The sequence below is a fragment of the Hirsutella rhossiliensis genome, assembly GCF_020360975.1.
Source record: "Hirsutella rhossiliensis strain HR02 chromosome Unknown scaffold00016, whole genome shotgun sequence".
Lineage (NCBI taxonomy): Eukaryota > Fungi > Ascomycota > Sordariomycetes > Hypocreales > Ophiocordycipitaceae > Hirsutella > Hirsutella rhossiliensis.
Genome location: NW_025408682.1, coordinates 1,301,951 through 1,323,380, shown reverse-complemented (window position 1 = coordinate 1,323,380; position 21,430 = coordinate 1,301,951). Strand labels below are relative to the sequence as shown.

The 21,430-nt window shown below is 59.9% G+C and overlaps 5 protein-coding genes across 5 annotated transcripts; 2 read left to right on the top strand and 3 right to left on the bottom strand.

The window, feature by feature from the left end:
• Nucleotides 1-7,247: 7,247 nt before the first annotated feature.
• HRG_10685 (uncharacterized protein) lies at nucleotides 7,248-7,781 on the top strand (the record flags this gene model as incomplete). The annotated part of the gene is made up of 1 exon (XM_044869155.1): nucleotides 7,248-7,781. One exon carries the CDS (start codon nucleotides 7,248-7,250, stop codon nucleotides 7,779-7,781), a length of 534 nt encoding a protein of 177 aa, XP_044715897.1.
• Nucleotides 7,782-10,077: 2,296 nt separating this feature from the next.
• Nucleotides 10,078-12,558, bottom strand: HRG_10684 (kinase; the record flags this gene model as incomplete). Its single annotated transcript, XM_044869154.1, has 4 exons — nucleotides 10,078-10,158; nucleotides 10,228-11,894; nucleotides 11,938-12,405; nucleotides 12,516-12,558. The coding sequence occupies 4 exons, from the start codon at nucleotides 12,556-12,558 to the stop codon at nucleotides 10,078-10,080; spliced, it is 2,259 nt and encodes a 752-aa protein (XP_044715896.1).
• Nucleotides 12,559-13,322: 764 nt separating this feature from the next.
• Nucleotides 13,323-15,386, top strand: HRG_10683 (BTB/POZ domain-containing protein; the record flags this gene model as incomplete). Its single annotated transcript, XM_044869153.1, has 3 exons — nucleotides 13,323-13,544; nucleotides 13,618-13,666; nucleotides 13,738-15,386. The coding sequence occupies 3 exons, from the start codon at nucleotides 13,323-13,325 to the stop codon at nucleotides 15,384-15,386; spliced, it is 1,920 nt and encodes a 639-aa protein (XP_044715895.1).
• Nucleotides 15,387-15,725: 339 nt separating this feature from the next.
• HRG_10682 (choline/ethanolamine kinase domain-containing protein) lies at nucleotides 15,726-18,179 on the bottom strand (the record flags this gene model as incomplete). Its single annotated transcript, XM_044869152.1, has 4 exons — nucleotides 15,726-16,484; nucleotides 16,538-16,592; nucleotides 16,656-17,811; nucleotides 18,089-18,179. The coding sequence occupies 4 exons, from the start codon at nucleotides 18,177-18,179 to the stop codon at nucleotides 15,726-15,728; spliced, it is 2,061 nt and encodes a 686-aa protein (XP_044715894.1).
• Nucleotides 18,180-19,161: 982 nt separating this feature from the next.
• On the bottom strand, nucleotides 19,162-21,187 carry HRG_10681 (cytochrome p450 domain-containing protein; the record flags this gene model as incomplete). Its single annotated transcript, XM_044869151.1, has 8 exons — nucleotides 19,162-19,266; nucleotides 19,322-19,713; nucleotides 19,767-19,933; nucleotides 19,993-20,500; nucleotides 20,570-20,654; nucleotides 20,712-20,803; nucleotides 20,872-20,908; nucleotides 20,966-21,187. The coding sequence occupies 8 exons, from the start codon at nucleotides 21,185-21,187 to the stop codon at nucleotides 19,162-19,164; spliced, it is 1,608 nt and encodes a 535-aa protein (XP_044715893.1).
• Nucleotides 21,188-21,430: the final 243 nt, after the last annotated feature.

The window sequence follows — 21,430 nt, the reverse complement described above, 5'->3', positions numbered from 1 at the left end:
TACGTTGTGTATTTTTTTTTTCGGACAGGCGAAGAGAAGAAGAAGAAGAACCGGGGGGGGTGTAGATGTAGGGGAGAGAGGGAGGGCCAGAATTGGCAGCGCTCAACAAGAGCCCTCGACCCACCTTTTCCCTTTTACAAGTACGTAAATGCAGACAAAGAGGCACCAGGCTTGTTATGGTTTGATTCCAACGGCTGCTGATACGTGCGATTCAAGGAGAGCCGGGGGGGGGGGGGGGGTTGGTTTTGGAGCCCTGGGCCGAGTCATGCACCCGTCATGTGGCTCTCCTTTTCTCTTACAGCCACCCAGCCACCAAGGCCGGCAGATCTGCCCCTAACGAGCCTTTTTTGGTGGTCCTCGGGGAGGGCAACTATTCGTGCATGTAGCATTGTGTCATGTATGTGCTCTGTCTCTTGACACCAGCCGAGCGAGGAGGCGAGAGCCGTTTGGACTGCAACCAGCGGCAGCCGGACTGCATATCGGCACATAATGCATGGATGGATGTACCATGTACGGATCGTACATGCCGTGTGTCTTCCGGGCCAGCTCATGTCGGTTAGGCGGCGCCAAAGTCTATATCGAGCCATTTCCCTCGGAGCCTCGACCTGCATGCACATCCTATAGCCTGCGTCGAGACTGCATGGGGGCCACAAGGTTCCGAGATGGCTACAAGGGAGAGGGGGCATTCAATAGCATCGCGGCACTATATCAACAAACTGCACCTTGTGCCAAGCCATGGGTCCGCCGGGCGACTATCGACGACGAGCCCTGGGCCGCTGCGACTATGCTATGCATCTCGCTCCATCTACCGTCCGCGTATCGGCAGGCATCTGCGGTACGAGATGGAGACCAGCCTACCTGGCGCCATGTGAGCCAAGCGGGAGCGACGCTGATCATTCGATTCACGCCGGTTACTGCGGCTCTCGTCCAAGGGTCTGCCCGAACCATAGGCAGGTCATGCCCGTGGCCGCACGCGATCTGTCCCGGAGCTGCGGATTTGCTCCGGCTCATGGATATGTGTACATACATGGCCGACGGGGCCCTGCCACCACGAAGGATGTTGCCTGGACGGAATGCGTTGCCGCGAGAGAGGAGACACGGAGACAGTAGAGCCATGAAAGGAGTCTACGTATGTATCTATAACCGCAGCATGGTATAGCTATACCAGACAACCACGTATACTTGGTACAGGCGACAGCGAAAAGCTCCACCGGCTTCGATATGGGCGATGCTCTTTTTCCCTTCGCTCATCGTCGCCCACGCTAGCAAAGATGGAGACGCATTCTTCAACCAGCCCCACGTTGCTGCTATCGCACTTGGCACTCGCTCACTCTGTCTTGCATTGCGCCAAGGGGCGGTGAAAAGGTTACACTGCGCGTATGTACAAGGCAGGGGGCCGTCAAAAGAGGTTTGAGCCCGGGGACAAAAGAAGCTGCTGCCATGGGGAACAGACGGATGGCGTTAAGGAGGCTGGGGGACACAAGCTGGAAAAAGGTCAAGGGGACGAGTCCGAAAGAGTCAGCTGGGACGCTCGCAGATTTGCGGCACGGCGGGGAGAAGCGGGCCCCCCGGCGACCGGCAAGGGAAAGGAAAAAAAGGTTCACGGTCGCAGGCACTGGTTGGCATTGACGAGCTGAGTGGAATGCCTCTGAAGGGAGGGGAGGGGAGGGTTGCAGCGAAGACGAATGGGCGGCTTCTCTCGCTCCGATACGCATCGTGTATGCTCAGGAAGAGAAAAGGGGGCCGGCCGTCGGTCGCGATGGACACATGCTGCTCTTTGGCCTTTCTCGTAATCGGCGCGGAAATCGAACTCGGGTGCTCTTGGCTGCCGCGCCCTTGAGGGACCCTGATTGACGATCCCATTCTGGATTGCTTTTAGAGTTATGCTTTGTAGGGCACCGGCCAATCTCCAACGGCGGTTCCGTATGCTCGACATGATATCTCGACCCGCTGCCCGCGACTACGGAATACTAACACTCGAAGCCCCTAGGTAAAGCAGGTTAAGCATGTATCCTCTACCTGGTTCCCGCGGGCGATACCTACCGATCCTGGCTCAACGCTAAAGACAGGCCCTTCGCCCCAAAGGGGAAATGTCTCACTGCGGAGGATGCCGGTGTCATGTCAAGGGTGCCATTGGCGGTGGGGATGGGGGCGCCGAAATGGGCAAAACCGATACACACGACGCCTGGCTCCGACCTCAGAGTCGCGTTTCCAGTCCCCCGGGCACCCAGACAGTATCTATGCTGCCGTTGTATGCGCTACCGGATTCGAGAAGCGACTTTCGACTGGACGGCCACACACGTGGAGGGTAGATAGGTGCCTTGCTTCAAGCCATCGCCTCCTTCCAGAGGCCGCCGGTTCGCGCAATCTTCGAAACGCTTGCCAGGTAGGGGGGTAATACGACGCTGGCAAAGAGACACCAGACACTAGGGGACTCGAGGTGCTGCCTCAGACTCACGCTTGCGAGTTGGTCGACGGCTGGCTTCTTCCTATCGTCTCGGCCAGCCTTGGCAGCGACGTTCTATTCTTCATCTCCGGTGGCAGACCGTATCCGGGCGGGCCCTGATCGGATGGGATCCAGGCGTCTATCCGATACCCAATCCGATACTCTGGGGAGACAAGGACTCCAGTACGTGAACAAGGCGTCAGCCGACTCCTCTTGCCCACTCAGCATCGCACATTAAAAATAATTCAGCCTGCTTCATGTTTGACAAAAAAAGATCAGTCCAGGCTAGGCTTGTGACCGCCCTTGCCAGGTTTCCTATTTTTGGGAGAGTGAGGGGTGTCTTGGAGGTGCGAGTTTGGGGTATCTGTTGGCTGAGATGCACTCCGTCTGAGTGCAGTCCACAGCTGGGATGAGGATCAGCCAAACATAGAGAGTAGACGGGTTCGTCCAAGAGGTCAGACAAAGCCTCTTCTCCTCTGACCATGGTGAGTCCGATATAAAACTCACTGCTTGATTCCACTCGACATACGCCCTTGCCCCCTCCAGACGCAGCGCCAACCTCGGCTTCGGTATCAATTGGATGACGAACCTCCTCGCCCCGAGGGCTCCGACGCTGGTGACGGAATAACGAACTTTGACAGAGCTATCCCTGACCGAGGGGGTACTTGACAACCGACCGTCTAAGCTTTTCGGAATTTCAAATACTCTGGTCTGATTGCCCTCGGGGAAATACGCAGCAGCATCCTGGCCGCGTTTCATCCTCTTCCCATCTTCATGCCTGGAGACGAGAGGGTAGCCCGGCGATTTCGTTCGCGTTTCATCCTTGACCAAGGTAGCCCGACCCTGTGTCTCACGTGTCGACCCCATTGTCATGCAGGCTGCGAGAGCCTCACGCGCCAGTTCGTGGGGACATCGGTAACAGGCGCGGGATGCGGATGCGCACCCCACGTTGGATCATCCCACGCCCATCCCGACCGTCGATCCGGGGTGTCTGCAACTTTCGCATTTCCCCGTGGATGGATCACGACTGCGAACTGATACAGCTCCTGCGACAGACGCCGTCGGCGAGCGAAGACGCCCGACGCCCATCCCCACGCCAGGGTAGAGGTTGCGCGGCGAGCACGATCGCCACAGGGTGAAGGGATCTTCGTTCGAGGTCTCTCCCTGGTCTCCCCTTTGTCTGAACGAGGCTCGAGGTGAGGGAGGGGAGTGAGGATAGCGAGTCAGTCCCCAGGACAGGGCTGCGTGAGAAGCCGGCAGCAGGATGACAGTTCTGATGGCCTCGCAAGGCATGGCTAGGCGGATAGGGAGTTACCCGGCTTCATTCCGTCTTCACATCTGGCACCTGGACTTGGGGTTGCCGCTTCCATCGGCAACGGATGAGACGGTTTGCACTCTGGGGTTGCTTCATCCCTGCACTTGGTCGGATCTAGTCGTAGCTGCACAGCACTTGTAGTGTTCGGAAGAGATGACTCTAGAGCGGGAGTTAAAAGAGGTGGAGAAATTGTCATCAGACCAGAACACCACCTAGCTGTTGTCGTCGCGGATGCGCACCGGGATGCGTAGACGTCACGTTCCCGACTCCTGAGTCTCGACTGACAGGGTTTCCGATGCCCGGATCTGTGTCAACGGCATTGGCAAGGGCGCGCCATGCAATCCCCAGACCTGAGGATCCGCAGCATCTTCAGCCCAAATCCTATGGTACGTCATGGCAACCTTGTCAATGGGGCCAGTTCGGGTCTGCGTACGCAAGCCCCAAGGTGAGCGGCGCGATCACAGCGGTGTCGGCTTTTGCACCAGCGTCTAAACGTTGACCTCGCATCAAGTTGATCTTGGCATAAAGGGTAAGTCGCCCGGAGACAGGCTGGCTCGGGGAGGTCAGAAAGCTTTGCTCAAGGGTTCACGTGTCGTACCCGCTGCTCTGTGCATGCATGCATCCCATGCGGCCGATGGGCCCCCACAATGGGGCATCGGACCTTTTGGTTTGCAATGACGCTTGTAATGGCGTGGAGCATCGTGATGAGGTCGTCGTGTCGTCAGTACACGGGGCTACACAGAGTCCAGAGAGCGGACTCGGAGATTTTGCCGCACAGTTCCCTGCCTGCCCTATACTTCCTGGCTTCTACGACCTGCACCATGCTTTCGTTGAGTTTTGCATTGGAGCGGAGCAGGTTGGAGACCAGCAGAAGCCACGTGTGCGCGGTGGTCTGCGGAACCCCAAGTCAGGCGAGCCCGTGCTTTGTGAGTTGGGGTTCTCGGCAGTTTGTGGATCTTGGCTTGACCATCTCGCATGAGCCGAGAACGGAGTGAGCGGTGAAGTGGGCGCCAACGCGAGCGAGGGATGGGCTGGGGGACCAATTCTCGCCGTCGCGAAGCATCGTGCCTCGGTTGCATGGCCTTGGGGCCAGTCAGAGGTGCGGGAGCCACACCGGTCCATGCAGCTCGACATGTATGCAAGGTACTACCCGTGAGCGGCCGATTTGCATGCATGGACGCATTGCGTCGTCGCAACCGTTTGCCTGTGCCAGTCAGCTCGCGGCAAATCAACCGGGGGGTGGGCGGAACGGAGGTAGAAAGAGGGAAGCTGCTTTCTCCGCATGTATGAGATTTCACATCACACGTGCATTGCATTGCCATGTACGCAATCAGGTGTGTACACACAAGGATAGTGGTTGAAGGGGAAGACGAGGGTAGAAAAGTGCCGGTATGCTGGGTTGTTGCATAATATGAGAGGGGGATGTGCGACTGGATGAGCGGGCCGCTGATTAGCAGAGGCGTATCTCCGCCGTGACCACGGGCCAGGCGAAGCGAGCCTTGACCGGCGGCGGGCTCGGCGACGATGCGTCGTGGTGGTGGTGGTGGACGGGGAGGAAGAGGAGGAGGCGGTGGTGGTGGCGGCGGCGGTTCATGGTCTCGTCGTCGTCGCATTGTGACTGCTGATTGTATGCGTCCCGTGCTCCCGTCGCACCGAAAGCCACGGCCGAGGCGGATGGCACACCCTCCCCGAGACTTGGGCCGTCGGTTTGCATATCTGTCGCCATGTTGGACGTCGGCTTGCTCCAACTGGCCCCGTTCGCCCAACCCCGAGCTCCAGCGGGCTTGAGCAGCGGCGTCGAGATGGCGAGGGGGCGGGATGGACGCCGGGTCTAGCTTTCGTGAGAGAAGCGAGTCCCGTCTTTTTGGCGATTCCTTCATCTCCGCCGTCGCTCGTCGTGAGAGGGAGATTGCGTTGTATTCTGCCTCGTGCCCCGTCATGGTGAACCAGGTACATATCTGACTCCACTGTGCATCTTGCGTCGACACTGTACGCAAAGCACGTGCGCCTCAAGCAGGGTCAGATCATGTTTGTGCACAATGAAACGCCTTTGATTGAATCTCAAAGCTCTTCTCCAATCCCATTTTCTCTCTTTGAGGTTCCTGTTCGTCAGACATTTGTGTTTGCTGTCCCTCTCTACTGTGTGTCGTTGGCACGCTGGCCACGGAAGCGGAAGCAGATCTTAGTGTGATACAGTGCGGCCAAACTCCCGCCACCACTCTTGAGAAGCTCGCAGTGCGGAGGTGCAAGTACAGCCACGGTAGCTTCCATCTTTACATAAGATGGCCCGCCTACCCAAGTAGGCAAGTAGCTTCCTTCCTCCGGTAGGGACCTGCCTGACTACCACCTGGTGCCTGATCATTCCATTCCACACGGCTCTGGGTACCCACCCGACCTTAGGTAGGTACGATACCGCTACGCTACTCCTGCCACTACATACCACCACCACCACCACCACCACCACCACCAACCCAACACCACTGCGAGCACCTGCCTCTGCCCGTCTCTCTCCCGTCCCCCTCCTCTCTTTCTCCTCTCCTCCGCCCTCTCCCCTCGTCTCGTGCTCCCCTTGGAACCCCCACCTCTGATGCTCTCCGGCTTCCATCGACACCTTCCAGCAGCGGCTGGCCAGAAACCCTTGCGCATCCGTCGGCACTCGAGCTGCAGTGCGGCGCAAGCAGGAACAGCGGGCTTTTAGGTGCTGCGACTCGCTTGGGGCCGCGCGAACTGCTGCTGCAGCCCTCCACTTTGCGCTGCACTCCGCATAGGCTTGGATGCTTGTCCAGCTGGGGAGGGGGAGAGGCTGTTTGAACAGAGAACCTGACAAACAGACAGACACGACGACTGACTGGTTCTTGGCCCCCTCAGCCCGCCCTCAACTCTTGGCCAGCCTCGGTCCATCTCAGCCCTATCCCAGCGGGGAACCCCTCCTCCTCCTCCGTTGTCCTATTCTTCCCGCTGCCAACGCGCAAGCCGAATCGTCGTCATCCAAGTCCATACAGGCAGTCGCAAGCGCCCGCTTCTGACGCGCGACCAGCCGCTCGCGGCGCCCTGCTTCCGCCCTCGCCCTCTCCAATCAGGCAGCAGCCCCAAATCCTCCCAGGCCGGATCCCGTAACCGCGCTTAGCCTCCAAACACGGACGCTCGCCTGTCCCTTCAGCCCGTTGCTTTTCCCGGCTCAAAGGCGAGCTAAAAAGGCTCATCCCAAGACCTCACCCTCCATCCGCGACCGTGCCCATCCTCTCCATGACTCCCGGCTAGATACCATGACGCTCTGTGCACCGTTGCCGCCGGACCAAAGGCAAATACCGCTTGCACCCTTGATGCTCCTAGCCGCCACTGTTACCACGATACCCCTCTGTACATCGCTGTCGGTGCCCGACGACGGCGCCCGGCTCCCGTCTCCCTGAACACTCGCCGACCCGGCTAAGTCGACGGCGGTCCTGCTCTCCGGGCGCTCCGGCGCCTCGTGCGCGCGGTCTCGCCATGGCGGCCAACGCCGTCCCGGACACGCAACTGGGCCTCAGCGCCGAAGAAATCCAGCTGCTGCGTCAGGGCCAGGCAGCGTTGGGCGGCGGCGGCGGATCGACGAGCTCTCGAGCAGCCAGCCGCGCCAGCAGCCAGGGACTGCTGCTCCTCGACAGCTCTTCTTTGACGGCATTGGGACGATATTTTGATCGACTGATGGCTGGCATCGAACACAACATTCGCTACCTCAGTGAGCAGGCGCAAATGTTCACGCAAGTGCAGTACGACCGCGCCGGCAACATCATCGACGGCGCCGACGCCGAAATCGCGCGCTACACAGAGATTCTGCGTCAGCTTGACGAACTCGAGGTCGATTTTGACAGAATATCCCACATCAAGGACATTGTCAAGGGATATCGGCAACGAGTCGAACACATGGAGCGAGAACTGGAGACGAGTGGCTCGTCAGGTCGACAACACAAACACTCATCACATCGACCTGGTCATTCGCACTCGCATCGTCATGGTTCCTCACACAAGCACAAGCATTGAGGCATTTCTGGTCTAATTTCTTTTTTTCTTCCAATTTTTCCCCAACAAAAGCACCAGGAAACCTCTTCCTTTGACGTCTCGCTTTCTCGTTCATTGTCTCCATTCCTGCACCAAGGGAACTCGCTGCGAGGACAAGCGTTCCTCCAAAAGCCACGTGAGGAAGAGTTGAGAAACGGGGAACAGTGGCAGTCACAATTTGCGGAAAAGGCGTGTCGCGAAATACCAGCCACTCGGATGACTGGGAGTCAGGATGGTGCCACAGGCTACGACGGGACTGCTGCGACATGGCATGTCGTTCTTTTATCGGGGACCACGTGAGGTTACGTTGTAGGCGGGGGCGTTTTTCCGCTGATAGCTGGAGCTGGAGTGCGTCTGAAAGATGGAATGAGGCCTCGCGGCTGGGCAAAGATAGGACAGGCCTCACGGCTCGTTGGGTTCAACTGATACGGCGTTGGTTGTCTGTTTACTTTTGCGTTTGTCCTATTGCCCGTTGAGGGACGCACTCGTCACCAGTCTCGCGCCGCACCCTTGTTTGTTTGGGATACCCCCCCTTGTACGAAGTATTGAGGACAGGATTTCTGAAAGGTGGTGACGAGGTGAAAAGAAACATCTATATGTTATGTTTCCTCTCGCGTCTTATTTTGATGTCTTGATGGTTTCTTTTTCCCTCAGTTTTGCGTCATGGCCGGCCGATAACCCAAGATCAGCCGTTTCATGACACGTTTTCCTTCCCTCTATTTATTTGCTCCCAGGTTATCCACATGACCTTTTCAGCCTGCCGCGAATGCGTCTCTTAAATGGCTTATCGAACTTGGCGTGGCAGCTGCAAGATGGCTGGTCCCGACGGCAGACACTGAGAGAAGACGACAGGACGGGAGGGAGGGGGCGCGAAGGGGGGCTTGGCAGGCGAAATGCCGGTCATGCATTCGGCGCGATGGACGATCGAATCGCAAGGCTCGTGAGCCTGGGCTTCGCGACCTTTTGCTGGAGGGGCGGATGGGTGAGGGACGGTTGAGGGGTTTGACGGCATGTCTCGGATGCCTCGGGGGTGGGGGATAAAGACTACGAATACGAAAGTAGAGAAGCAAGATGAAAGAATCGATATTTCCCGGCAACGCGCAGAGAACGACCAAGGGCAGGGAGGAAGGAAACCAAGGCCTCGGTGTAAGTCGGTGGCGCGGTTGGGCCGCCATGCTTTGCGTCTGCTCGGCCGTGGTTCCTATATGGCCGGGCCGGGCTGGCGCCCTCGTCCCAACGGGCGTCGATTCGTCGGGGGCTGTCCACCCACACACTCACTCTCTGTTTTTCCGTGTTTGCTTGCGTGTGCGTGCGTGTGTGTGTCGTCAACCCGCCTCCGCCCTGCTGGACGGGACGAGCGGGCGAGCGGAGAGGGCGAGAAGGGGCGTCGTTCAGGTCGGCAGGGGTTTACGCACGGCATTCATTCCCATCTCGTAGGATGGTGGGAGCCCGTCTTGCAGGTACGGAGTATAGAGGAGGCAGTCTGGGACATGCGAGTCGCTTTACTACCCGCCTTTCTTCCTCATCCGGGCTTTCTTGCCGTGAGCTAGCAGATCGAGAGAGACAGATGGGCTCGCATCCGACAAGGGCATCATCGCCGCATAGCAGCCGACCCCATCGTCACGCCGCACACACAAACGGAACGCGAAAAAGTGAAGGAATTGAGTCGAGGCGCATCCACGTCGCGCTGCTCTCGTCAAGCGCCACCAATCTCCGTCTGTCTTGTTGCCACACGTACATTCCGCCCCCGTTCCAGAGATGCCCCCCCTGTGTCATGCTTCCCCGCCCAGCATGACTGATGCTTGGAACACCACGACCTGCCTGCTGTCCGGCCGCTCGTGCGATCCGTCGTCGTCGTCGTCCGCCCATGGCGAGAGAAGGGGAAACGGATGCATGAGTAGAATAGAGAGAAAGAGAAAGACCCGGCCAGGGTGGGTGTGTTCGGCGGCGCAAAGACGGCAGCGCGCAAGGACTCTGTTCAAAAGCAACGCCCATCGTATCCCCAAACGCCGTAGAATGTATCCCCTCGATGCTGGCTTTACTGCCACTCGGCTTGCTCCGGAAATTCCTCCTGCCTCCTCAATCTATCCAACCTCCCCCCTTTATCTCTCTCCTCGTCGAGCTCTTGAAAGGATGCGACAAAATAAAAGGATATCAACAAAAGTCGGCGCAAGAAAAAGAACTAACAAGGTAAGAAGGCGAGGAGAAGTCGCCGTGGTCTTCATGCGGCAATGTCCCAGGGTTGACTGGCTCGCCCGCGTCAACGCAAGAGAGACTGCTAGACCCTCGCGATTCGGCGCTGGCGGACGAGGAATGGGCTCGGCATCTCGTCCCGCTCCGGGTCCCACACGGCCACCGGCTCGCCCCCGACGGCGACCCCGCCCCGGCTCCCGCTGTTGCTCCCGCTTCCGCTGCTGCTGCCGCTCACTCTCCGGTCGGCGACGGCGGGTCGGTCCCGAAACGCCGCTCGCTTGGGGCTGATGTTTTCCGCAGACGCCACGCTCAGCGGCCGTCCGCCCGCGCGAGCCTGCTGCAGCTCCACCAGCGTGCGGCCACGTATGTTGTTCTTGGCCGCCATCTTGCTCAGCGCCTCGCCGCCCCCGCAGTCCTTCTTGACCGACGTCTTGCGACCGAGGCCGCCGCCGCCACCGCCTCCCGCATTGTTGTTGTTGTTGTTGTTGTTGTTGTTATTGTTGTTGTTGTTGTTCCCGGCTGCAGAAGCCTCGTGCAGGCCGGCCACCGAGGGAATCTTACTCAACTGGCGGCCCGGCGAGCGCTGGCGATGGTCTGGCTGCGATGCGGTGCCGCCAGGGGTAGAGGCGGCGGCGGCGGTGGCGGCGGCGTTGGCGGCCATGCCCGTCGCCTTGGAGACGAGGCCGGTGCTCGACACCTTTGTCTTGAGCCGGTGCTGCTGGTGGGCGGGACACGACTTCTGCGACGTCAAGACGGGGCGGTCCTTGGAGGTGAAGGGGTTCTTGGAGGAGCGGATGTGGCGCGTGGGCGAAGGCACAATGTCCTCGTCGTCGGAGTCGGTCAGCGTCGGCTCGCGGTGCAGATCCCAGCGCGGATCGCCGTTGACGGCGCTGTTGACGGCAAAGATGTTGCCCGAATGCGTCGTGGGCGCCTTGGTGGTGCCGTTGCGGCGCGGCGACAGCGACAGCGAGGCAATGGCAATGGGGCTGGGCGAGGCCATCTCGATGTCCATGGGCGTGCCGGCAAACATGGTCTGCGCCCGGCCAAAGGGCGTCCGCGTGCTGCGCTTGGCCTCGCGCGACGCGTCCGGGCTGTCGAGGGAGCAGTCGGTAATGTCCGTCGTCGACGGGAACTCGTCGCCGCTCGCGCCCGTCGACGACCGAGGGTAGTCCGACTTGGCCACCGACGACCCGAGATCGTCTGCGGCCGCCGCCGCTTCGTCGGCGACAAAGGCAACGCTCTTTCTTCGCTGCAGCTCCGCCTCGACGTGCACCCGCACCTCGTCTTCGAAGCGCTTCTTCAGCGACTCAATCTCCAAGTTGGCCTGCCGGTCAATCTCGAGCCGCGCCTTGACCTCCCACTCTCTCCGGACCGACGCCTCCATCTCGTCGCGCGCCGCCGTCGTCTCCCGGTCGAGGCTGGCCAGCCGGTCGTCGAGCTCCTTCTCCTTGCGCTTGAGTGCCTCCTCGCGCGCCTTGAGCGCCTTGTTCAGGTCCACCACCTCCTTCTCCTTGCGCATCAGCTTCACCACCGGCATGTTGAGCAGCACCGCCGTGTCGGGACGCCGGTCCGGGTTCACCCGCAGGCAGTCCTTGATGACGGAATTGAGCTCGGCCGAGTACATGTCGGGCAAGGGGGACACCTTGGCCTCCTTGATCTTCTGCACCAGCTGGAAGTGCGTCTTTGCGTTGAAGGGCGGCTCGCGGGCGCACAGCTCGTACATGATGCATCCGAGGGACCAAATGTCCGACTTGAGCGTGTATTTCTCGGCCGCACAGATCTCGGGCGACATGTAGAAGGGGGTGCCGACGTAGGTCGAGGCGAAGTCGTGCGACTTGATCATCTTGGACAGGCCAAAGTCGCCGAGCTTGACCGAGTTGTCCTCGCCGAGAAAGACTGCGCCTAGTCAGCACACGCCGCGGGGAGGAGCGCGAGGCAAGCGTACCGTTCTCCGGCTTCAGGTCGCGATGCAGGATCGTCATTGTGCCCGCGGGCACCTTGGGGTTCCCGCTGGCATTGCCCTGCGTCAATCCCAGAACGTCGGCGCCCACCTCGGGGGGGTTGACGCCGTAGTGGCAGCGGTAGAGGGCCATGACGAGCTGCGTGAAGATGCTCCAGACGAAGCTCTCCGGGGCGTAGTGGCCCTTGTGCTGCAGATCTTTGATGACACGTCCCAGGTCGCCGTTCCCACAGTACTCCATGTAAAGGTGCAGGTCCTGGCTGATCTTAAGATGCTCGCGGTGGTAGTAGGCGACGATGTTGGGGTGTCGCAGGTGCGACAGGATCTGGAACTCGGCGTGGAGCTGCTCGCGCTCCTTTTGCGACATGCGGAGGTAGGAGATCTCCTTGCGGCACATGATGAAGCCGTCTGCCTTGCGGCGGACCTTGCGGATGACGCCGAACGAGCCATGGCCTAGACCGGGGGGGGAGGAGGAGGGGGGTCAGTCATGTTGGTCGGCTTTGGTTGGAGCAGCGAGGAGCGCGTCGTCGCGGACAGAGGCTGTGCTCCTTGACCAGACTCACCGATCTTCTCCAGCGTATCGTACTTGTCCTCGGAAGACGGCATGTTGGGCTATGTTTGTCGACAGAGCCAAGGCAAAAGATGATGCAGTGCGTCAAGTCCCATAGAGAGGAGAGCTTTATCCGACTGCGCGGCCGCGGGAGGAGGGAGCAGGCGTAAAAGGGAGTCGTCGTTGGCAGTGGAGGACGAGAGGAGAGGAGCGGGAACAATAATACCTGCGCAAGGTTAGTAGTGGACCGGAGCCCCGACAAAGGTGGCTGTTGTTGTGAGAGGGAGCTCTGAAGAAGTCTGCGATGGAGGGCTCAGCGCCATAAGGGGAGAGGGGGGCGCCCTTTTTTTCATGCAACAGCCACACGGATCCCTGCCTGACGGTGCGTGCGTGCGTGCGTGCAAAGGAGCGCTCTCAGTCTCACGGTGACGGCCAAGCGGTCCGTCCGGTTGCCGGGAGTAAACAGTCTGGGGGCAGCTGCCATGGCAACGGCAACATTGTCTTGCTCCGGGTTTACTTTTTTATTCTCCGATGTATAGCCGTTTATCGATAGGTTGGCCGCCGAGGACGTCACCGGTACGGAGTACAAAGTACGAATATCTAGTACCCGCTTTGTCATCCATTCCTTGTCGCTTTAGAGCCTCTGGTGGCGGCTTGAGGCCATCAACTCGATATAGAATCTCCATTTCCTTTTTTTCCTCTTGTCCATACCCAACTCCGTCGGGCGTCTTCTTTTAGTATAGATTTTTCTTTTGCTTCATCTTGAAACTTAGAGTGCCCCTTATTTTTCCGTGCTTTTTGCCGGGGAAGGGGGACAACCATGGTGTTGCGCAAGCACGAGCTCGAGGGCAAGCTGGGCGAGGAGCGGCGCATGATCAAGAGCGGCGTGCTGCGCGACGACAACCCGCTCGACCAGAGCCCCGAGTTCAACGACTTCCTCGTCGCCTGCCGCCACGGGGACCTGCGCAAGTGCCAGGAGCTCATCAACCTGGGCGTCAACATCAACGGCAAGGACAGCTTCGACTACACGCCCCTCATCATCGTAGGCCCGCCTACCCTGTACCCACATCGTATGTGGCAACTTGGGTGTCGTCGCTGACCGGCCCCGCGCAAAGGCCAGTCTCTGCGGACACTACGAGCTGGTCCGGCTGCTGTTGGAATCGGGTAATGCTTATGCCCCCCCTCGACAAGCATGCCCTGTACGAGACAGACTGACGGCTGACAGCTGCCCCCAGGCGCCTTGGCCGAGAGAAACACGTTCCAAGGCGAGCGCTGCATCTACAACGCCCTCAACGACCGCATCCGCAATCTGCTGCTGCAGTACGACTTCTCCAAGACGTCAGACCCCTATCTCTACTGGTCCACCCACATCTCGGGCCTGCTCGCCCGCACCGCGCCCCCAACCTCCGACATCTGCCTCATCGCCGGCCATGGCCGCTTCCACCTGCACAAGTTCCTCCTCGCCGCCCGCACCCCTTACTTCCGCACAAGGCTCGAGGCCCAGCCCGACACGGCCGCCTGGTCCACCCTCGCCGCCGTCCCCGTCGAGGCTCTGCAGATTGCACTGCGCCATGTCTACCTCGGCGACCTGCCGCGTGACTTGGTCCCCGCCGGCAGCCCGGCCGAGCATGAGGAGGACGTCGCGCGCGGCCTTGACCGCGTCAGCAAGCAGCTCGGCATCCCCCGCCTCTGGGAGGCCTTCCTGGCCAGCAGTGGCGATCGAAGGCTGGCCCGTCAGCGGTACCGGGACGAGGAGGAGCGCGCCTTGAAGCAGATTGGCGACTTCTTCCATGCCTACGTCCTCGGCGGCAAGATGGTCCTCGACCCCGAACGCGTCTGCGACGTGCGCTTTGGTTACGACAACGCCGCCTTTGCCGACGTCTTGCTCCGCGCCGATGAGGCGGGCGCCGACCATGGCACCGATACACCCCCGATCCTCAACGGCCAAGGCATCCCGGTCGGCGACGGCGGCGACGGCAATAAGCGGCCCAAGACAGTCCTCTACCCGGCCCACAAGGCCATGCTCATTCGCAGCCCCTACTTTGAACGCATGTTCTCGGGCGAGTACGTCGAGTCGCAGACATCGGCGCACCTGCGCGTCGTCACGGTGGACTGCTCGCCCGCCGTCCTCGAGCTCGTCCTCGGCTTCCTCTACACTGAGTCCGTCACCTGCCCGCTCGAGCACGCCCTCGACCTTCTCTACGCCGCCGACATGCTCTTCCTCGACGGCCTCAAGAGCAAGGCCGCCGTCGCCATCAGCACCCTCGGCAGCGGCGCCGCCAACGCCCTCGTCGACCGCACGCGCGTGCCCACCGCCGACGCAAGCACGGAGCCCATCAACATCTACGACGTCATTCACGCCGCCTGGGACCTCCGCGTCCAGCGCCTCGAGGAGTTTGCTGCGCGCTACCTCGCCGGCCGTCTCGAGGACTACATCGACGACCCGGACTTCCACGACCTCATCCGCCAGAGCGCCGACCGCATCCGACGCCGCGAGGAGACGGACTCGATTGAGCTCCTCGACGACATCCGCTACTATCTGTCGGAGCGCTTCCGCCTGCGCTTCGAGGACGCCGGCCTTCAGGACATGCTGACGGCCGATCCGAGCGGCGGCGACGACGACGTTGATCCTGAGTTTCCCAAGCACAACGAACCGCCGCCTCCCTCTGACAAAGGCGCCCACCCCGCAAAGTCTCATGCCGGGGGGACAGGGCAGCGACAGCATCAGGAGGCGGAGGAGGGGGAGCAGCAGATCGACGCGGGCGCGGTGCGCACGCTAGACGGAGACACGGCCGACGACGAATTTGCGTCCGACGCCATCAACTACGACGTCTTGCTGGGCAAGATCGACGCCATGCTGGACAGTCTCAAGCTCGACGCCTGAGATGGCGATGCTTGTCTGACGTTCACTCGGCCGCGGACTGTCGCTGTATCCCTTTCTCTGCTGCTTCATTAGCTCCCGTTGAGTGCAGTCTTACTTGCTTACGAGAGAACGGGTGATGCATCCCCAGAGAATTGACACGAGTTATTACAATGCATAGAACATTCGCTAGAAACACATAGAGCCATTGCTAGATGAACAACGGCAGCAAGCCGTGGATAGATCGAGAAAACAGGCCCCAGGTAATATCCGAGATTACCCAACCCCTTGCATCCATCTGTTTGTTGTGCAAATCCTATCCTCAACCGGCGCTCGCGCGATCCAACCCCCTTGCGTCGATGCTCAGTAGTCAATCATCTTCAGCCTTGCGCGCAGTTTGTCCGGCAGCTCCTCCAGCCGTACCATGCCCATCTGCACCGCGTCTCCCCAGAAGAAGAGCGCCCTGTCCTGCGCATAGCTCAGGTAGTCAAAGTCCTCGACGCCAATCTCCTGCTCGGCCTTGAGCGCCTCCTCCTCGGGGAGGGGCTCGTTGTTGGCGTCCAGCCCGGGCACCGTGGCCTGGACGATGCCCCACGCCACCCACTGGGCGCTGTTGGCCAGCCGCCACAGGCGCGTCTCGTCCATGAGCTCGCGCACCCGCTGGTTGCTCCGCTCCTCGCGGTCGCGCTCGGCGGCGCCCCAGCCGCCCGGAGGAGCACGGGCGTCGAGCATGAAGTCGATGATGGAGCTCGAGGACTGCGTCGTCACGAGAGACGGCGTGTTGACGTTGCTCGACGACGACGAGGAGCCGCTGTCGACGGGGCGCATCCGGGGGGTGGAGCTCGCTGCCGGGAACTGGGGCCGATGATCGACGTAGGCCTTGATAAAGCGCCGCTGTTCCTCGGGCGTAGGGTAGCGGTCGGTGTTGCAGGCGTGTGACGTGACGGGGTCATGGTAGTTGTACGACCACTCGGTGAAGTGGTTGGCAAAGTCCAAGCCGGGGACGTTGGCGGCTGCGTACTCAAAGTCGATGACGATGAGCTGCTTGTGCTTATTTGCGGCTTGGAGGAGCGGCGACTTCTCGTCATCGGGGCGGAGGCGGAGGATGTTGCCGTATTGCGTCTATTCGTCACGAGTCAGAAAGCTACGCCGCAACCCGCAAATCATCAACTCACATCGTTGTGTGCAAACACGAGGCGTTCCTTGATCTCCTTGGGGTCCTTGTAGAGGCTATTCAGGTGCGCTCTGTACTTTGCCACTGTGTCTCGGAACTGAGCCCAATGCACTCCGCACACGTAGCCGTTGGCCTTCCAAGCATGGATGACCGAAACCTGCCGCGCATCCTGTGCCGTGTTCTCCAGTTGCTTGTCAAGGTAGTTGATAATCTTTGCCACGTTGTCGAGCCATTGGTCCCAGTTCCTCCACACGCCGGGGCCGTTGTCTCGTTCTTGCGGAAGCAGGTCGATGCCCTCGTGCAGCTCCCTCATCCGCTTAGCAATCTGCCTCGAGGTTTCGGGATCGCGGAGATCGAGCGGTTGGAGGGTGATGGCATTAAAGTACTCTTCAAAGCGCCCGTTTTTGAACGTTCCCAGCAAGCGAGGGCCGATCTTCTTGCGCGCCAGTCGCTGCAAAACTTTGAGCTCGTTGTCACGATCGATGAGATGTTCCACCTGGGGGCCGTAGATACGCAAGAGAATCTGGTGTGGCGGATTCCTGCCCTCGGCCTCGGCGAGGTCGGACGGCGGGGTGACGACGTATACGGCATTGGTCAGGGCGCCGCTGAGGCGCTCGACGGTGATGCTGTCTCCTCTTTCCAGTCCCACGCGGCGCCATCCCTTGAGCCTCAACGTGTGGGCGATGCGGATAATATCGTTTTTGAACGTGAGCCACACCTCCCGCTCCCGCTCGGCCTTGGCGGCCATGTCGGCCACGTCCTCGGTGCTGGTGCTACTGCCGGTGTAGCCGATGGTCTTGGAGTTGTCGAGCCACGCGTCGCAGTCGGGCACAATGGCATCTCCGTCAACGTACTCGGTGTCTGAAGAGACGGCGCGCGACAGCGTGGTGCGCGAGTTGGCTCGGCGTCTGGTCCGGGACACCTTTGGCGTGCTTCGGGGCACGGCGCTGAGGCCCAGATGGGACAAGGACTCGTCGAGAATGCTCTGCAGTCTGTCTAGGGAGACGTCGCTCGACTGCGACCCGATCGAGTCGGTTCTCTGCCGTCTGGCCTTGTCACCGTCGAGGGGTCCCGACTCGACGGGTGGAGACTTGGACTTGCGCCGGTGTGACGTCTTGAGGCGCCGCCCGGCCTTGTGCCGTTCATGCTCTAGCCACTCCCCTACCTGCGACAGCAGTTTTTCGCCGTAATACTGATACCGGGTCAGGTGGTGATGTTGGTGCCCCGACTGGGCCGTCTCGTCGGCCGGGTGGACAGGCTCGGCGATTTGGACGGCTGTACGTTGAGTAAGCCTAGACTTGTCAAAGCGGATTTGTATGAAGGGCGGCTCAATAGATGAAGCGCACGAGCTGGAGGAGAAAGGCAGTCCAGTTTGGCTTGATCAAGGCTTTGAGGATGTAACGGGGCTGAGCACAGGCGGCAGAGTCAGGAGCGAAAGGGCAGGCCAGTCGCGAGGGCATCTTGTCATGGTGGCCCCCTCTCCGCACCAGGCTGCAGCGCAGTCGTCATGAGATAGCCCCGTTGGCACACATGCAAGAGGAAGTCTTCTTACCCTTGAGAGAGCCGCTGGCTGAGGGCGACCTGTCACCATCACCATCCTCGGCCGTCTTCAAGGCCGGGCGGAGGGGCGCGGGGCCGGACATGGTGTTGTGCTTGAGCGTGAGGCTCGAGGGCGAGAGAGAGTCTTTGGGAAACGAGGAGGGTCGGGTCGGAAACGGACGAGGAGTGTTCTGTGGGCAGGTTCTCTTGATGAGCAACTTTTTATTGCTCGGCCAGGGTGGGCTCTGTGGGACCTACCCAGCTCCGTCCTCCCTCGGTGACGGGCGCTTTGGCCGAGTTCTTATCTTGTTTCTCCTTGCTCCTGTTCCTTGTTTTCCCTTCGTGTCTGGGGGCGATGGTGTCGATGATCGGGAGCGCTCGCAGTCGGGGATTGGCAATAGCAAAGCGGGAGAAAATGAGGCGAAAGGAAGAGAGAGACGCCACAGGGTGCCAAGTATCTCGGACATGAGGTACTTCGTACCGTAGAAACTCAGCAAATTGAGACGATCTTGGCGGTCTGGGGCAATGGGGGCCCCACAGATGGGGCTATCGCTAGGTAAATCTATACTGTAAGGTAGGTAGGTACCTACTTACCTACCTTAGGTACCTGAGGCACCCGTACTCCGAAGGTAGTATGTGCAGAGCAGCTGTGTCCAACCCTAACCGGGCGGCGGTAGGTACCTGTCCGGTACCTGTCCGGTACCTTTGGTGCCAAGTCAGCTTCACGGCATCCTCTGACGACGAAGCGTCGTTTGGCAGCGCTGGCTTCCCTCGTGATGCAGCCTGACTGTCAGACAGGCGGCTGAGCTTGTTTTCAGTCGCTCCCCAATCTCTTTGCATGCTGCAGTCGGGTACATGACGGACCTTCGGAAACAGCCGAAACTCGTCGACACGAGTACCCCGAGGTACATACATGCAGCTGCCAACCGGCACGTGCCCGTCTCATTCTGCAAGCATCGGTCGACTTGCCTGATGGAGCCTGAAAACGCCAGCTTGGACATCACGAGACGGAGCAACAGATGCGGCTGTATTGTGCAGCTTTGCTCCTAAATCATTGACGCTATATCATACGCTCGTTGCCCTCGGTTACAAGGTTAAGCTCGCCCCAACAATACGCCCCGAATCCACCTCTGCTCCCCGTCCATGATCCTTGAACCGACATAGCAACCGCTTCGATGCGTCAGGGAGCGACTGTCAAAGTCAGTCAGTCTATGAGACGAAACGCCAGTATTCAGGGAGCACCCACCATGCCCGCAAACTCAATGTTGGGGTACCGCTCACAGCTGCCCTCGGACAGCCGAAAATCGTACTTGAGCAGCGCCTGCGCCACAATCATCTTCATCTCGTTGGCCGCAAAGAAGCGCCCCGGGCACGCGTGCCGCCCGTAGCCAAACGTCAGGCTGCTCGGGCTGATGCTCACAAACTGGTTCAGCGCTGCTGCCTCGACGGATCCCTCGTCCCGCGCCTTCTTCCGCAGCTTGTAGAAGCGTAGCGGGTCGAACTGGTCAGCGTCGGGAAACACCGTCGTGTCCGAGTTGATGGCCACGGTCGGAATCTCAATTATGACGCCCTCCGGTACCACCTGTCCGTTGGACAGTGTAAACGACTGGAGGACCTTGCGCTGGAACGAGGCTGTTGCTGCGTCAGTCGACATGTGAGAGCCCAAGACGGTCATCGACTTCATCGCTTACCCAGTCCCGGCGGATGCAAACGCAGCGTCTCCTTGAGAGCGCTGTCCAGCATCTTCATCGACTGAAGCGCGTTGCTCGTAAACGCCCCGCCGTTGCTCGCCAGAGCCTCTCGAATCTCGTCGCAGACTTGCGAGGCAAAGTCCGGCAAGGAAGCAATGTCGTAGAACCTATCCATGCAGGGTGAGCCGCCAATCAAACCACGCGTGTTCCATTAAACAAGACTGACACATTGGTAGCCGTCAAAGTCGTCGTGTGGATGGCGGCAAAGCTCAAGAGGAGCTGAATTTTGGCAAGGTCCTGGCTTGATTCGCGGGTGAACTTGCCCCGGGCATCAATGAACCACTGCAGCATGTCGTCCGGCTTCTCATACGACTCATCCTCGGCCGCCATCCTCCTCTGCTCCACGACGGGCCTGAGGAACGCATCGGCTTCTCTTATCCGCCGCTGCACCTGCTTCACCTCGGGCAGCCGCCGCGCCAAGAACGGGCGCAACCACGGCCGAGTCCCCTGTACGGCTCGGTGGGCCGTCATGACTTCGATGGTGTAGTTGATAGCCGCAGTCAGATACTCTTCGTTGCGGCAGAGCTCAGACCCGATGAAGACGCGGCCCGAGACCATGGCCACGACCCGCATCAGGATCCGGTTGATGTTGACTTCCGTCCAGTCCTCGGCGGCCGGCATCTCGAGTGCGAGCGCTTCCCCGACTTCCTGCGAGATGGTGGCATTCAGCCGTGCTATTCAGCCGTCAGTCTCCAGGTTGTGCAAGTCAGCCAAGCATGCGCAGCGCAAACAGTGTCACGTACTGAGCGCCGGGGTCAACTGCGCCTTGATCGTGGCCGGAATGATGGGAAGGTCCGCATCAATCCCCGTATATTTGCCTTCCATCATCTAGACGCATTGTCAATCCCGTAAGTGCGTCCAAGCGCAATCAAGTTTGCCACGAACCTCATTGATGGCAGCATTCACACTTATGATTGAATCGGGTAGTTTCTTCAGCTGCGGCAAGAACTTGCTGGATAGAACGACGACTGGGGACTCTGGAGCCGTCTAAAGTCAGTTGATGCTTTCCTCCAGTTCCCGAGCGAGGGCCCAAGACGCTGCTTACTCCTCGAGGTCGTGATCCTGAAAAGCCCGTCTTTGAACTGCCAGGCATCATGTTAGCTTGGTGTCTCACACTGCTGGGAGCTCGGCGAACCAACCAGTCGATAGCCCTGATTGTACAATGCTCTGGAACTAGTCAAATACGCCTGTCTCCTCTTCTCGAGGCTGCCAACCTCCCCTCCCACAAGCGGAATGGCCGACAGTCGCGCATGATGCAACGCGTTGGGGACGACCAAGATCATGAACAAGAAGACAAGGGCGGTTGTAAAGGACACCCATCGCTCGGCGACGACGCTATATGTCTGTTGAAGAGCATCCATTGCTGCCGTGTTGCTCGCCTGGGTTGCCTGGTGGTAAGCACGGGGGATTACCAGGATCGCAGAGAGACACACGGTAGCTTTTATAATGGCATGCTCGGCCCGTCATACGCGGGCCGGGCCACCTGGTGATCCCGCCAGGCCATGCTTGACCAACCCCTCTTGACAGGGCCCCCGGAACCCTTACGCAGTCCGAAAGGCCGATGATCAACGTTACATAGTTTGCCTTGCCGGTTCGGGGTGCGA